Source organism: Zymoseptoria tritici, chromosome 10 (genome assembly GCF_000219625.1).
Source record: "Zymoseptoria tritici IPO323 chromosome 10, whole genome shotgun sequence".
NCBI lineage: Eukaryota > Fungi > Ascomycota > Dothideomycetes > Mycosphaerellales > Mycosphaerellaceae > Zymoseptoria > Zymoseptoria tritici.
The window spans coordinates 689,953-703,368 of record NC_018209.1 but is presented as its reverse complement, the minus strand read 5'-3'; the positions used below and the strand labels follow the sequence as shown (position 1 = coordinate 703,368).

Below are 13,416 nucleotides of genomic sequence, written 5' to 3'. Positions count from 1 at the left end.
GAAAAAGGATAGTTGTATGTATTCAACAAACTTACAGCTTTCTCTACAATGGAGACATAACCAATGCTGTGATCGCGTGTCTCTCATTTCTCGGGTATTTGTGTGGTCCTTAATCGTTGTTGAATCTCAATCTTTGGCAATGCATCGTGAGATCGGAAATATCGAGCATTCCGCCCAAAGGGAAAGAGAATGGTAAAGTATAAGAATGATAATGAGGCAGTGCGCGCGCATAAAAGAAACAGGATGGAATCCTCCGCTGGACTGACACGCGTCTCGACACGGTAGTGAGGGTACCTGCGTAATCGACCGCGCTAAGATACAAACCTCTCCGCCACGTGCGAGTTCCCGGCGCATGGTAAGCTCTGACTTGTGCGTCAAGCCTTTCCCGGGTCTTGGCACGCGCTTCGTACGGCTCATACTCGGGCTTGGATCCTTTCTCTTGCCGCTCTGCTGCCATCGGCAGTCTTCTGCTGTTTCGGTGAATGCTCGGACTAGACCGACAAGTGGAGAACACTTGCGGAGACCCAGGCAATGGAGTTGTGCGCAAATGCACCATGTGCATTTGCGCACAGGGTCTCGACTACAACGATAGAACCGGTACTTGCCTGAAGTGTGACGCTCCCAAGCTGCTCATATCCAATAGCAAAGGTTCAGGCTGCATTGCATCCACCAAATCGCTTCAGCTTTATCTGCGACCCGTCACCCTTGGGGTCCAAAGCGAGGTATATCGCATTATCAATCATCAGTTCGTGGGTATCGTTTGTCTCTCAGCTTGGCCGCTTCACTTTGGGTGTCGGTGTCCATCCGGCTTGCTCCTTCCGTCCGTCATCAAAGATTCCACCTTGACGACGCGGCGTGCCTATCCGGTTAGCAAGACTTTGCGCAGCAGGCGTCATGGCTGTGCCTTTGCGACCGCTCGCGCTCGCGAACTTCGGAGTCGGTGTTCGTCCCGGCGTGATACCCAGATTCCGAAGCTGCTCCATTCTGCCACCCGTTCTACGTCCTGAGTCCGCTTTCTCGACCAGTCTGAGATGCAGGTCTTCGCGTTTGCTACGAGTTGCAATGTTGAATGGATTTGGACTTTCGTCGACCGCTGGCAGGAGCTTGCTGACAGCTTCACGCTCGGCGGCATCGGCCTCTTCATCGGAAACTGGGATGCCTAGCTCGCTTGGAGTAGGCTCTGCGTCCACGAAGGCGTATCCATTCACTCGGGGTGTTTCCGCGCCACCATATCCGGATTCAGAGTCCGCAGGCATGGGCCGACCAGCTATGGCCGCGTCAATTGCACTCATGGATGGACTTGCAGGGACGATGTGCTCTGTATCGATAGCAGCCGGGAACCGAGTAGCTGCATATTTCACTGCTTTGGGAGGCGCGTTCGATGCTTCCTCCGCCAGCTGTGCTCTAGTGATGAGGCGGTCTTCGACACTGTCCGGACCGAACATGAACTGGTTGCGAGGTCCCTGCCGGTTGGGAAAGCTGTCCACTGACGCTGGTCGGGCGTCGAGATCTGCAGATGGCCGATTTGGCGCTACCGACATGCGTTCTTCTCCAGCGGCATTCGTTGTAATTACGGCACCACTCGGCCCTTGAACAGCGACCAGTGCATCCGAAGACGAGCCACCGTTGCCCACCAGCTTCTGCTCGCGCTCGCGATACGCAATTTGCCTCGCTGATGGTATCTTGTTCCCGTTGTGGAAGAATGTGTACTTCGCCGCGCGTTTCTGGTTTTGCTTGTCGAGCAGTTCGTTGAAGCTCTCGTTGTCTTCGGAGGTATACTTTGCCTGAAATGCTCCCAAGGACAGGTTGACGTCGACCTCTTGAGCTGTAACCTCTGGAGCGAAATCATCGTTGATTGGGGTTTGACCGGGTGTGCCGCCGACATAGCTTCGTGGCGTATCCCCAATCGTGGCAGCCCTTCTAGGCGTAAAACTTGTTCCTCTTCCAGACCTTCGCTGCCCGTCAGGCACTGGCGTCATGACCTGGGACAACTTCCTCCCTGACTCTCGAATCCAGTCCTTGTTGTTGCTGTCCAGAGCTTCCAAGTAATCTTTCTGAGCTTCCGTCTCCAACAGTCCAGGGAAGAAGTCGCGCGCGATGATGTGCGAGAGGGCATCGGAGTAGACATCCTCGTCCAGGACTTTCGCTGGCCGCTTTTGTCGTTTCGGAGCAGGCGGCGGCGGCATGAGCGCCGTGTCTGAGCTGCGCTTCGCAAGCGCTTGCGACTGAGAAGCCGCCATGCTGGCCAGCGATCTGTTGACGCCTTCAGCAGGGTGGCTGAAAGATAGATATATTCGCGGAGAATGGAATCTTGAATCAGAGAAGATGCCGCTGTCGGCGAGCTCGCGTTCCGAATCCGACGAAATCCGAGACCGAGCCAAAAGCTCAAAGCACAAGGCCGAAGCTCCATCACAAACACCGACGCTCCATCACCAACAACATCTGCATCGACCCATTCACTCCGACGAACCTCGTTTCCAACATCTGAATTACAACGCTCCGAGTACCCACTTCCTATCACAATATCTGCCATGGCTGCTGTGGTCGAGAAAGCTCAGGAGCTGGTGGAGAAGGTCACAGGCACCGGAGAGTCCAAGTCGGCACGCAAGAAGAAGGCGAAGGCTGAAGCTGCCGCGACAACGGACACGAATGGATCTGCTGCGGTTCCTCAGAACGGTTCCAAGGAAGCCTCTGCCATTGCCGAGATTGACAATTCGTCCGAGAATGCCTACGTGAAGGAGCTTCAAAAGTCGATTCGCAACATCAACAAGAAGCTCTCCGGTATGCAGAAGACCGATGTGGTGATCTCGGAGAACCCTGGCGTGTCGCTCGATGATTTGGTCGCACAACGCAAGATTAATCAGGATCAAAAGGCGGCAGCTTTGAAGAAGCCGGGCCTCCAAGCACAGCTCGTGGACCTCGAAGAACGCATCGAGCACTACCGCAAATTCGACGCCGACTACCAATCCAAACTCATCAAGCAGAGAGACGAACTCACCGCCGCGCACCAGCAAGAGACGGAGAAATTGAGAAATGACCTGCGACTTGAGTCAGTGTCAGCCACTACCGCCGAGCTCCGCAAGAAGCTGCTCACGTTCTCCCAATTCTTGCGAGCTGCTGCTGCTAAGCGCACGGTTGAAGAGGACGCAGACAGTGAGGAGAGCAAGGCATTTGAGGGTGCTCTGCTCTCGGTCTACGGTGGAGACAACAAGGCAGTAGACGCCGCTCTGAGCATCATTGAGGGATCCAGCGAGCAGGTCATTGACATCAATGGATATCCACTCAACTTCAACTGTGAGTCTTCTCCTTCCAGTCGGGGTAGACAGACACGAGCTCTGGCTTAATGTCACGTGCTGCATTTCCTCTTCTGTCGGACGCAGCTAACGATCACAATAGATGCCCAAGTCAAGCAAGCTGCAGTCGAGCATGCCCCATACCAGGCGGAGGAGGCATGGTTGGACCAGGTCGCTGAAGCGACAGGAGGCGAAGCTGGCTCTGACCCGACCATCGTCAATGCCGGCTTGACCGAGCTCGAAGCGCCGAATCAGCCCAACGGTCACCTCGAGCCTCAGGTTGAGGCTTCTGCAGCTGGTCAAGTCAACTCAGGAGACGCCGCCGGCAACACTGCAGGCGAGCGGTGGGACAACAACGCAGCGGGTGCTTCTGGTGGAGCGGAGCACGGTCTCGATGAGAGCTACGAAGTCATTCCGCGTCCAGCTGACGAGGTCGACATGCCCGCACCGGCGGCTCAAGCCCCACCGCAACAGCCGCAGAGCTCTAGCTGGGCAGACGATGTCACATCTCATCAAGAGGCGGCTTCCGGAAATGTGGCAGGAGAAGCATGGGACACCAAGGCGCCAGGCGAGCAGGCGGACAACAACGACTGGGCTCAGGAGAACGTCGCTGTTCCCAATGGTGCCACCGATGACGGCTTCCACGAGGTCGCGGGTCGCTCACGCGGTCGTGGCGGTCCTCGTGGACGTGGAGGAGATTCCGGCGAGTTCCGTGGACGCGGTGGACGTCGTGGCAACTTCCGCGGCCGTGGTGGTGAGGGAGAGTCTCGCGGTCGTGGCGGATTCCGAGGTGGTCGTGGCGATGGAGAGCCCAGAGGCGGACGTGGTGGAGGAGGACGTGGCCGTGGTGGACCTCGTGGAGGTTCTGACGGTGGTGCCGCTGCCCCACGCTCGTAGGAAGAGTCGTCGTGGTAGTGGACAGCTGCTGTCAGTATCTTCGCAGATGTACCACGTGTACGAATGACGATGTACTGCATGGAATGGCTGAGTGCCAGTACTTGTGTGCTTCAGTAAGCGCATTTGAGCATTTGCATGGCTCATGGGAAGAGAGAAGAAACGCCAGGAGGAAAAGCGATGTATCATACCTTTGGGGCATTGTATCAACGGACGATCAAGGAAGCGGCTGCTTTGTCGCCAGGAACGATGGAAATGAAGACATGGTGAGACTTGTGTCTCTGTACAACTAGCTGCTACCTCAATTCGGTCTGGCCTTCGAGCAGAGACGATCAGCGTGCAGCATGAACTTCTCACTTTGACATCTCAAGCTCTTTCTCTCTCCGATCTTTCGCCTCTTGAGCCTCCTCCATCTCTCCCCTCTTGACTTCACAAGCGTGCTTCTCCTCGTCCAGCTCAGCGTACCGTTCGTCATCTTCTACTTTCTCTCGACTCTTTCTGATCCGGATTGCCCGAAGTCGCATCTGGGCCTCGACATATTCGATTCGCAACTTCAGGCTTTTGATCGTTGGCTTTAATGTTGACTCCGTCTCTTTGCTAATGACTTCGGGATACCTACTTGCTGCAACTGGGCTCGTACCTGCTGGATTCGATGGAGCTTCAGGAGCACGCTGAGGAGCCGTTCCGACCGCCGCATCTTCTTCCTCGCCGCTGCCGACAAGATTTCCCTGCTGCTTCACGGGTGTTGATTCGTCAGTCGGCTCTGTTCTTGCTTTGACCGGAGTCCCACCAAGCGGTTCGCGTTTCACGAGGGCATCGCCAGCGTCGGACCGCGGATTAAGCTGTGACTGTTGCGGAATTCTCGAGAACACAAAGATCCCATCGACCTCTTCCGCATTCTCACTGAAGGGAGTCCCGCTGTCAGCATGTGGTCTTGGAGAACTGATCTTGGGTTCTCCGTCTCCGGGGAAGTTTGGGCTATCGACAGCTGTCGCTGAATCTTGAGCCACAGTGTTCGGGGCGACCGCTTCTCCGCTACGCTTGCGTTTACCGCCTTTGGGGTTGCCTTGACTTGCTTGACGTCTGATGCGTGAAATGGAGCTGCTGCGCTTGGAGCCTTGCCCAACCTTGCTGACCGCATAATCAGGTTCTTGCATAATTGCTGTTGGCGCCGTTTCATTTCCCACGCATGATTGCGCTTCGCTTCTGTTGTCCTCCACAGAGCCGTACCTTTCCCTTGTGCGTCTGGTTTTGTTCGTCGCGCGTGGTCGAAGAGCGCTGTGTTTATCACTGTGGGCCTTCTGGCTACCGGGTGATCGCGGAGCCTCGTGTGCGTTGCGGTACTGGCGGGCTTTCGGAGTTGTGACGTGTTCAGGTCGATGGTCATTCTCATCTGCAGAATCATGACCGGGCTTTTTGTCTTTTCGAGCATTTCTGAGGCCGCTCTGGGGACGTGAAGGCTGCTTGCGTGCTGTGCGACCCTGCCGGGCCTTGCGCGTTGTCTGTGGCGAAACTACATCCTCACTGTACGCTTGTGTCGGCGGTCCGTCCTCTTCCGGTTCCGAACTGAGTATCATCCCGAGCTGTTCTTGATCTCTGCTCATGTTTTCCAGTTTCGCATCGGCCTTCGCCGCAGCAGCGCGACGTTGAGTCCCTTGCACGACAGGAGATTCCGGGAACATGTTCCGACTCTGCTTTTTGTTGGGCTCATCTTCATCACTGTCATATTCTGTGGAATGGTCAGTTAAGAGGCAGGACCGAAAAGCATGCACATACCGATCCCAATGTTTCTGTAGGTGAAAACGGTCTGCGGACTTGCTTTGGCTGAAGCCGGCCTGTCGGTGAAAGTTCCTGGATCGACAACGAAGACATCTTTACCGATGGATCGGTCTTCCTGCCTAGCTGCAGGTCAGTCGCAGTGATTGCAATTAGGGAGACATTCGTAGCGTACTTTATAGCGCCGTGTGGAACTTCCGGTCGAAGTTCGTTTTCTGCAGTGCCAGCGCCATATCCTATGTTAACACGAGAGATGGTGACTTTGATCGTGCCTTCCTCTTGATCTCCGGCCTGATTCGCGTGGCGCTTCTTGCTGTGTGCATGGTCGTAGGACGGTCAGCTTGGTCGCACCAGGCGTGGTGGAAGTTGTCCTTACCATCAGGCTTGGGCATAGTGAATATCTCCGTGCTGTAAGTATTGAGGCTGCTCGTGGAATGACATAGCGGATATCTCCAGAGCCGAAATGATCGAAAAGTTACGAGTCCACCTTCGGATGAGTCGCCCAAGCACCAGTCCTGCCGCTGCCATCCTCTCTCTCGCTTCTTCGCGCTCACCGACAGAGAAATCTGCACGCTGTAGCTGCCGGGTGCGCGCCCAGTGACTTCACCGAAGTCCACGCATACCGAAAACTTCTCGCCAGGTCGTACCTTGATGAGTCTCTGCTTCGAGCTACCATTGCTCTGTGCCGATATTGTATTGTCGACAGCGTCGCGGAGCTCTACTTTGATGGCGTCGAAATCCACGGTCGTCGGCATGTTGAGATGCTCTTATCGGGATGTCGAATTTGAAGGGAATTGGTCTTGCTCGAGCTTTGTTGTTTTCTGTGTTTGTTGACATTCGGATGAATTTTGTTTTGGCCGGCTTTCCGCTTTCCGCGCTAATGTACCCGTCGTCGCCCAAGTCACGCTAGCGAAGACAAAGCGAAGTGAATGAACGCGAATGTCGCAGAAGCCTCTCATCCACGGAAGATGTATCGAAAGCGGTCCCGCCACGCTCAAACCCTGGGAAACGGTCAAGCATGCAGGCGTTGTGTGCGGTCTTTCGTCCCGCTTCAGGCTCATACCAGCTATGTCTGTCGTTAAGCCGTGTCGTCAAACTCCAGCAGCTGCGTTTGCAGGTCCACTTCCTGCTTTTCCAACTCGACTTTCCTGAGCTGTAGCAATAGCCGGGCCTTTCTTTTAGCTTTGGATGCGGCGGCATGTGTGACCGCGCGGGCTTCGACGAAAGGGCGTTGCGCCTCGTTGATGCCACCGATCTCTGTACGTTCAGCTTTGATCCCAGTACCCGGCTCGTCGTCATCCTGATCCCTCTCACTCACAGAGCAGCTATATCCACTTCTACCAGACGCAGTGTTGGTATCGGCTTTGGTTCGGAAGGATACGGAAAGATCCGCCAATGTATCTCCCTTGCCACATCGGCTGCTCGTATGCTTGCTTCGCTTTGCGTCGAGCTTCTGATTTGTTCCGTTCAGCCTCAGATCATCGCGTTGGATTGTCGACTCTGATGTGGTGGATAGCTTGCTACGCTTCAACTTCCGTGGTCGTTGGCTCGGAACGCCGCCGAAACCACAAAGCGCACGTAGCGTCTTGGTCCTATAGTCAATTGCCATCCTGCTGGCACGGCGCTTCCTTTCGTCGAGCGGTTCCGCAGCTTTAATTTCGAGTCAGTATGTATTGGCAACGATGATTGAAATATAGCTATGCAGAGCGTCTTACTTTGAGACTTGAACTCGAAGCAGTGTGTCCTACGGTCGCGATTCTGAAGGGGACAAAATCGTTCAACTGTCGCAGCATCGTAGATTGCAGCGTCCAAGTATTTATTGACACTTTCCAGCCATGATGTCAGCCAAAGTCGTTCATGTAGCAGTATTGTACGCACCCAATTGACTCGTTGCTGTACAACCTGCCACTGCCAGATGCCGATCCATTGCCGCGAGTGATTGTTGCCATAACGCAGCCGGGCAACGCGAGGCGAGACATCTGTCGACCCATCCGATCGGCCATGATTGAGTGATCGAAATAAGCTGCTTGAGTTAGTCCCTGTGCAACATCAGGATCGGGCTGCTTAGACTTACTTGTTCGATGAGGCATTCGGAACTCCACTGGAATCTGATCCGTCGTATGCCAATCGTACAACTGCAGAGAATCAAATACGAAGTCTTGATCAGCGATCTCATCACTCCTGATAATCTGTCGGGTCTGGAATGCATTGACCGGATCCTCGAGAGTGCCAGTGGAGATCGTGATGAGCAATCGATCTGCTTCGTACCACTGGAAGTGCTCTCCGAGGACAACTTTTATCCTGATCGTCTCTTCGGGCTCAACTGCTACGAGGGTGCTGCAAAGCTTGAAACCAGCATGCTCTTTGTGTGTGTCGCGATGGTCTTGATATTTGGCCTCGGAGACCTCGCTGCCGTCCGCTCTCTGCAGCAGAACGTGGATCTCGTCGGCGATCATTGCGTCGGTTGGCTCGCAAGGATGTTGTGGTGTGTAGGTAAATGGAGGATGTTGGCGGATGGAAGAGTGGGCCGTGACGAAGTCAAGAGACCGCGCAGTGAGGCAGATAGTGTCGCGAGCTCGTGACAATGAGCAGCACGAACCTACGGTCTGAGGGCAGAAGTCAGTAAGTGAGCTGTCATAAGATGAAAGCAGAGCCTCACATGGAAGTGCCATGATTGGATCCAAGTCATAAGTTGCAGAGATCGAAGTCCTAAGCATGTTCGCGTGCTGCCTGTACTTAAGTGGGCGCTTTTCGCAAACGGTACGGAGTCAACAAAGGATAAAGTCACGAGAGAGAGCTGATCGATTTGCAGGCCCGGGAGAAATAGTAGGATATCGTTTGAACCGTCATTTTGTCCTCGTGGGGCTCCGATCGAGGCATCGCGATAGTACGAGTCTTGCTCTTCCCTTAGCCTCTCGCTCCCAGACACCGTGACTGGAGCGGGGGACATCCTGTCGAGCCCCGGAGACGCAGAGTAATACTGCAGAATGCTTCGAAAAACGAAGCCACCGAAGTCAATCGCGATGGTGCGTCTTCAGCTTTGAATGTGTCCTCAAAGCAACGCATTCGCTGTTCCCAGAGTCGGAAGCCACGTGCAAGACCTCCCGATCGCTTCATCCTCTTGTGCCGGGGCTTGGTTGCATTGCCTCCTTACACACCCTTTCTGTGCTCCCTTAACTGCTTGAGAATCTCCAGCCGGCGATCGATGAGCTCTGCTTCCTTGTGGAGTTCCATCGTATCTCCACCGTCGAACAAGCCACCCGACCCAACTCTCGCGCTGTGCTGTGCTTCGTCGTAACTTGGAAGCTCGTCCCAATCCTCGTTGACTTTCCGTGCGTCGTAGGCCGTGTGATGCTTAAGCTTGCAGCCGAACTCTTTGGGCGCCTCCTCAAGCCAGCAGTCGGAGCTCACAGCTTCTCCTGACGTTTTCGCTTCCTGCTGAAGTGGCATTGACATGTCACTCTCGGAAAACTCCCTCTTGATCCGCTTGGAGCTGGGCTCCTCGTCGTCGTCTTCGTCGTACCATGCAGGGCGTCCTGGCTTGCGCTTGTGATCGCTCTTAGACAACTGTTTGCTCTTTCCAGCAATGCATTGCCTGTCTGAGTTTCGAGCGCGCCTTGCGCGTGGCGCGGTGGGAGTCATGATACCGCGCGCCATGCTGGTGCCGGATACGCCTCTTTGCGCTTCGGTGCGCTCTGCGCTGCGTCGCAAATGCCCGGCCACCACGAGGGAGGGTGATTGCATCCTGCGCGCCATTGTCGTAGTCATGGACGTTGTTGGAGTTGACATCGCCTCGGATGGCGGTGATGTCGGTTGCACCGGTGTGGAAACATGCAAGACAGTGTCTGAAGATATCGCATTAATGGCATGTGAAGAATTACTAGCCGAGGGTCCAGAACTCTTCGGCGTGAATGAGGAAGTGCACGCTGTCTGCTGACCGCTGACTTGATAATATGGTCAGCTGAAGCTGGAGCCGACAACACTCTGAAAGAGATCTGCCGGCGGCCTGCGTCTCTGACCACAAAGCTGTATCTGACTATCCCACGTCGTCCAAGCCCTGGCGCTCTTGCATCCCGATGGTAGGCGGTGAGCCGACAAAGATCTCGATCCGGTAGAACCGGCTCCAGGCTCCCACTTCAATGAATATTAAGCCAAAGTAGTTCGAGACTTGGGCGGTATTGCCGTTAGCTCCATAATCTTCGCGCGAACAAAAGATTTGCAATGTTGAAGCATGAACGTGGGATGAAACAAAGTGCGTAGTTAAAGCTGCACTCGGGGCTGTAGCCCTACCCTATCCTTGAAGAACAAGGAAAGAAGACACTTACGCTGTTCTTGCCGATCTCACGAGCACTTTCATGTATCGCAAGTAGCGAGTGCAAGCGGCCATGCTTCGCGCCATGCCTTGGTCCGCAAGCTACCACCGCAATGATCCCGTAGAATTCCCAAAATGACTGTCTCTTTCTTCGCGCAATCAGGCACCTTCTCGCTTAATGTCGTTCTCCGAGACTTTGCCCTGCCGGGACTTCTTCTGCATAGCCCTCAGCCTACGCTGAAGCTGCACCTCTCGCAGTTCTAGCAGCACGTCTTCGGCGTCCATCTCTTGCTCGTCCTCATGTGCAGCGAACACGGCCTTGACAGGTAAATCTTCCGCATCCTTCTGGACTGATAGGGCAGGCTTGACAGGAAGCCCTGGCTCGTCTGCAGAGTCATCGAGAGTGAGGTCGATAATCTCTCTGGACAGCTTGCCGATGCCGATGTCTTGAGGACGACGCCACAGCTTTGTCTGAACTGGCGTAGTGAGCTCCAATGCTTGCGTGTCGGCGACTTGTCCTTGGCTCGAGAACTTCTGCTTCTTCACGGTACTGCCGTCGTAGTCCGAAGACGGACTGTAAGCACTATTCTCCGAGGTCGCTTTGCGCTTGTTTGTAGTGAAGGCAATGGTTGTTTGGCTCGCTTCTCCGAAGTTTCGGCCAACTGTTGCTTGGGCATTGAATTTAGTCGTAGGGTTCGATGGCGTAGGAGTGGACGAGATTGAAGTCATACGAGGCTTGGGACTCGGAAGTGCTGGCGTAGTGAGTCTCCTGTGCATCTCGGCATGATTGCTGGAGGGTCGCATGGCGAGGATGCTATTAGGCTTCGGAAATGGTCCTGTTGCCGAAGGAGAGCCTGTCAGAGGCGCGGGTTAGCTTTATGCTAGCACCTTGAATGCCGGAAACTTACCTTTCGGAAGGCATTGAAACTGAAACGCATACGTGTGTCCGTTCTTGCTGGCGATTGGAGTGAATCCGAGGTCCTTGCTAGTAAATTCGTTAGTACAGAACACAGTACAGTAATTGTCCAGCGTCGCACTGACCGGCTGCTCTTGCGATCGCTCGCAAATCTTCCTCGAGTGATGAAGATCGCAACGGTGTCATCAGCTGCTCTGAAGCCTCGAGAGGTCGAACGAATACCTGCGGAAAGGACCTTGCGAGACTTGGAGCACGGAAGTGCGATTCCTTTGTCGCTGTCAGGCATTCCAAGGACTTCGGCATGGACAAAACCGCCAGTGGGCTCGCCGATGTGATGTGTGTGCGTGTGCTTGCCCACTAAGATCTTGACCTGGAGGATATCGCTAGTGAACATCTTGAATAGCTTGGGGTCGAATCGAATGGCCACTTTCACAACCTCGTCTGAGTCGGTGCGAATTTGACGATGAACCGCGGCATAGTGCGCGAGACAACGGTCATCCAAGAATCGGTCACCGTTCTTGTGCCTCAGCGACTGTTCCATATGGTCCTGCGACACATTCTTCTAGTTGTAGTCCTTGTGGTTGCGGACGAGCGCCACTCCGAGACCATCTGCATGGAGCATGGCGGTGGCTAGAGCTGTGTGTGAGATGTTGAGATGCTAGGCGGTGTTGTTAGATAGTACTGTTGGACTTTAAGCTGGATAAAGCTAAGAAATGGTGAGAACGCTCAGTTACGCGCTCGATCACATGCGACCACGCCATACAAGGGAAGCAGAGCCGAGCAAGGCACCGGAGAATGAGGGGTGAGTGGCCATGAACCCTGCATAAGCAGTATCTTTTTACACGTCTATTGACCGTAGAGTGAATGCGCATAGATCTAGACTGGTTAGCTCGTTTGTATGCTCCACGTACAACACTCGACATACCTGCTTCTTCCTGAGGTGAACCGGAGTCTCGTTCTCTGGCGCGCCTGGAATCGTCTTCTCCAACTTCCTGTTCATCGTATCAGCATGGTCTCCCATCTCCCGTCCATATCTCCCCAGCCGACTCACAAGTTCTCGAATACACATTTGTTCAATTGCCTCTCCGCAGCACGGCATTGCCACAGCTGTTGGTTGTTGTTATCCAAGCACTTCCAGTGTTGTCGGAACACATCCAAGCAGCTCTTGTTGATATCCTCAATCACGCTGGCCGCACAGCGCGTGACCTTGCGACCCTCCTTCAGACACTCGGTCTCGCCCTTTCCGTTCGCCTCCGTCTTGCAGAGCATGAAGTCGTCATTGTAAGGTTTGCAGCGTGCACCGATGAAGAAGCTGGCGGATAGGAGTGGAGCAGAGGATGCGCCGATTTCTTGGACTTTCGGGATGCTGTCGGGGAGGGGAGTGGTGTCGATGAGGACCTGTTGGTTGAATCTGGGAGGGAGTTAGTGGGAGGGGGATTACAGTGGCATGGCGATTCACCCACCGAGGTTGTCTTGCGGCCATGCTGGCGGTGGTGGACGGTGCAAATACGTGCGATCAGACGAGGATTCTCAATGTCGTCGAGCTTCAAGTCGGGCGGAGGTCGAAGCAATCTTAGTCAGCCGCGACTCGCTGCCGATGATTGGCCGGGCAGTCGCGATTCACACGAGTCTTGTGAAGCGCGAGCTTCACCTTTCCTTCTTATTGTGAGACTTTCAAAGACACGTCCTCAAGATCCATGCCCGTCGCACGTTTTTTCTTGTAAACGAATACTCCCGATGAATTGAAAGATCGACACCTCTCCAACCTTCGCAGCGCAGATCGCGCTCTTCTAGATCGCAGACATGAGCTCCATCTTCGGCGGCGCGAGCAACAACAACCAGCAGCAGGGCTTATTTGGATCGAGCACAGCTCCCAGTGGTGGACTTTTCTCGCAGCCATCGCAGAACAATGCTGGAAGCGGAGGAGGAGGGCTATTCGCTGGCTTGGGAACTGGCAGTAATAACAACACGGCGCAGCAAAATACAGGCTCCGGCGGTCTTTTTGGTTCCAGCACGACGAACAACGCATCCGGAGGAGGAGGAGGATTGTTCGGTTCCAGTACGACGAATAACAATGCATCTGGTGGAGGAGGAGGAGGACTGTTCGGATCAAGCACGGCGAACAACACGACATCTGGTGGAACAGGTCTAGGAGGACTGTTCGGAGGAAGCACGAACACTCAACAACAGACACAGCCTAGCAATGGTCTCTCGTCTATATTTGG

At 54.5% G+C, this 13,416-nt stretch overlaps 5 protein-coding genes across 5 annotated transcripts; 1 reads left to right on the top strand and 4 right to left on the bottom strand.

Annotated features, from left to right (window-relative positions):
- Positions 1-596: 596 nt before the first annotated feature.
- MYCGRDRAFT_101417 (uncharacterized protein) lies at positions 597-2,250 on the bottom strand (the record flags this gene model as incomplete). Its single annotated transcript, XM_003848811.1, has 2 exons — positions 597-1,510; positions 1,580-2,250. 2 exons carry the CDS (start codon positions 2,238-2,240, stop codon positions 768-770), a joined length of 1,404 nt encoding a protein of 467 aa, XP_003848859.1.
- Positions 2,251-2,434: 184 nt separating this feature from the next.
- MYCGRDRAFT_111025 (uncharacterized protein) lies at positions 2,435-4,474 on the top strand (the record flags this gene model as incomplete). The annotated part of the gene is made up of 2 exons (XM_003849093.1): positions 2,435-3,294; positions 3,397-4,474. The coding sequence occupies 2 exons, from the start codon at positions 2,532-2,534 to the stop codon at positions 4,188-4,190; spliced, it is 1,557 nt and encodes a 518-aa protein (XP_003849141.1).
- A 518-nt stretch (positions 4,475-4,992) lies between these two features.
- On the bottom strand, positions 4,993-6,718 carry MYCGRDRAFT_96202 (uncharacterized protein; the record flags this gene model as incomplete). The annotated part of the gene is made up of 5 exons (XM_003848810.1): positions 4,993-5,314; positions 5,418-5,916; positions 6,003-6,085; positions 6,139-6,276; positions 6,474-6,718. 5 exons carry the CDS (start codon positions 6,716-6,718, stop codon positions 4,993-4,995), a joined length of 1,287 nt encoding a protein of 428 aa, XP_003848858.1.
- A 323-nt stretch (positions 6,719-7,041) lies between these two features.
- MYCGRDRAFT_96201 (uncharacterized protein) lies at positions 7,042-9,719 on the bottom strand (the record flags this gene model as incomplete). Its single annotated transcript, XM_003848809.1, has 4 exons — positions 7,042-7,613; positions 7,679-7,744; positions 8,038-8,562; positions 9,122-9,719. The coding sequence occupies 4 exons, from the start codon at positions 9,717-9,719 to the stop codon at positions 7,042-7,044; spliced, it is 1,761 nt and encodes a 586-aa protein (XP_003848857.1).
- Positions 9,720-11,980: 2,261 nt separating this feature from the next.
- MYCGRDRAFT_76276 (uncharacterized protein) lies at positions 11,981-12,687 on the bottom strand (the record flags this gene model as incomplete). Its single annotated transcript, XM_003848808.1, has 4 exons — positions 11,981-12,067; positions 12,117-12,183; positions 12,243-12,602; positions 12,655-12,687. 4 exons carry the CDS (start codon positions 12,672-12,674, stop codon positions 12,038-12,040), a joined length of 477 nt encoding a protein of 158 aa, XP_003848856.1.
- Positions 12,688-13,416: the final 729 nt, after the last annotated feature.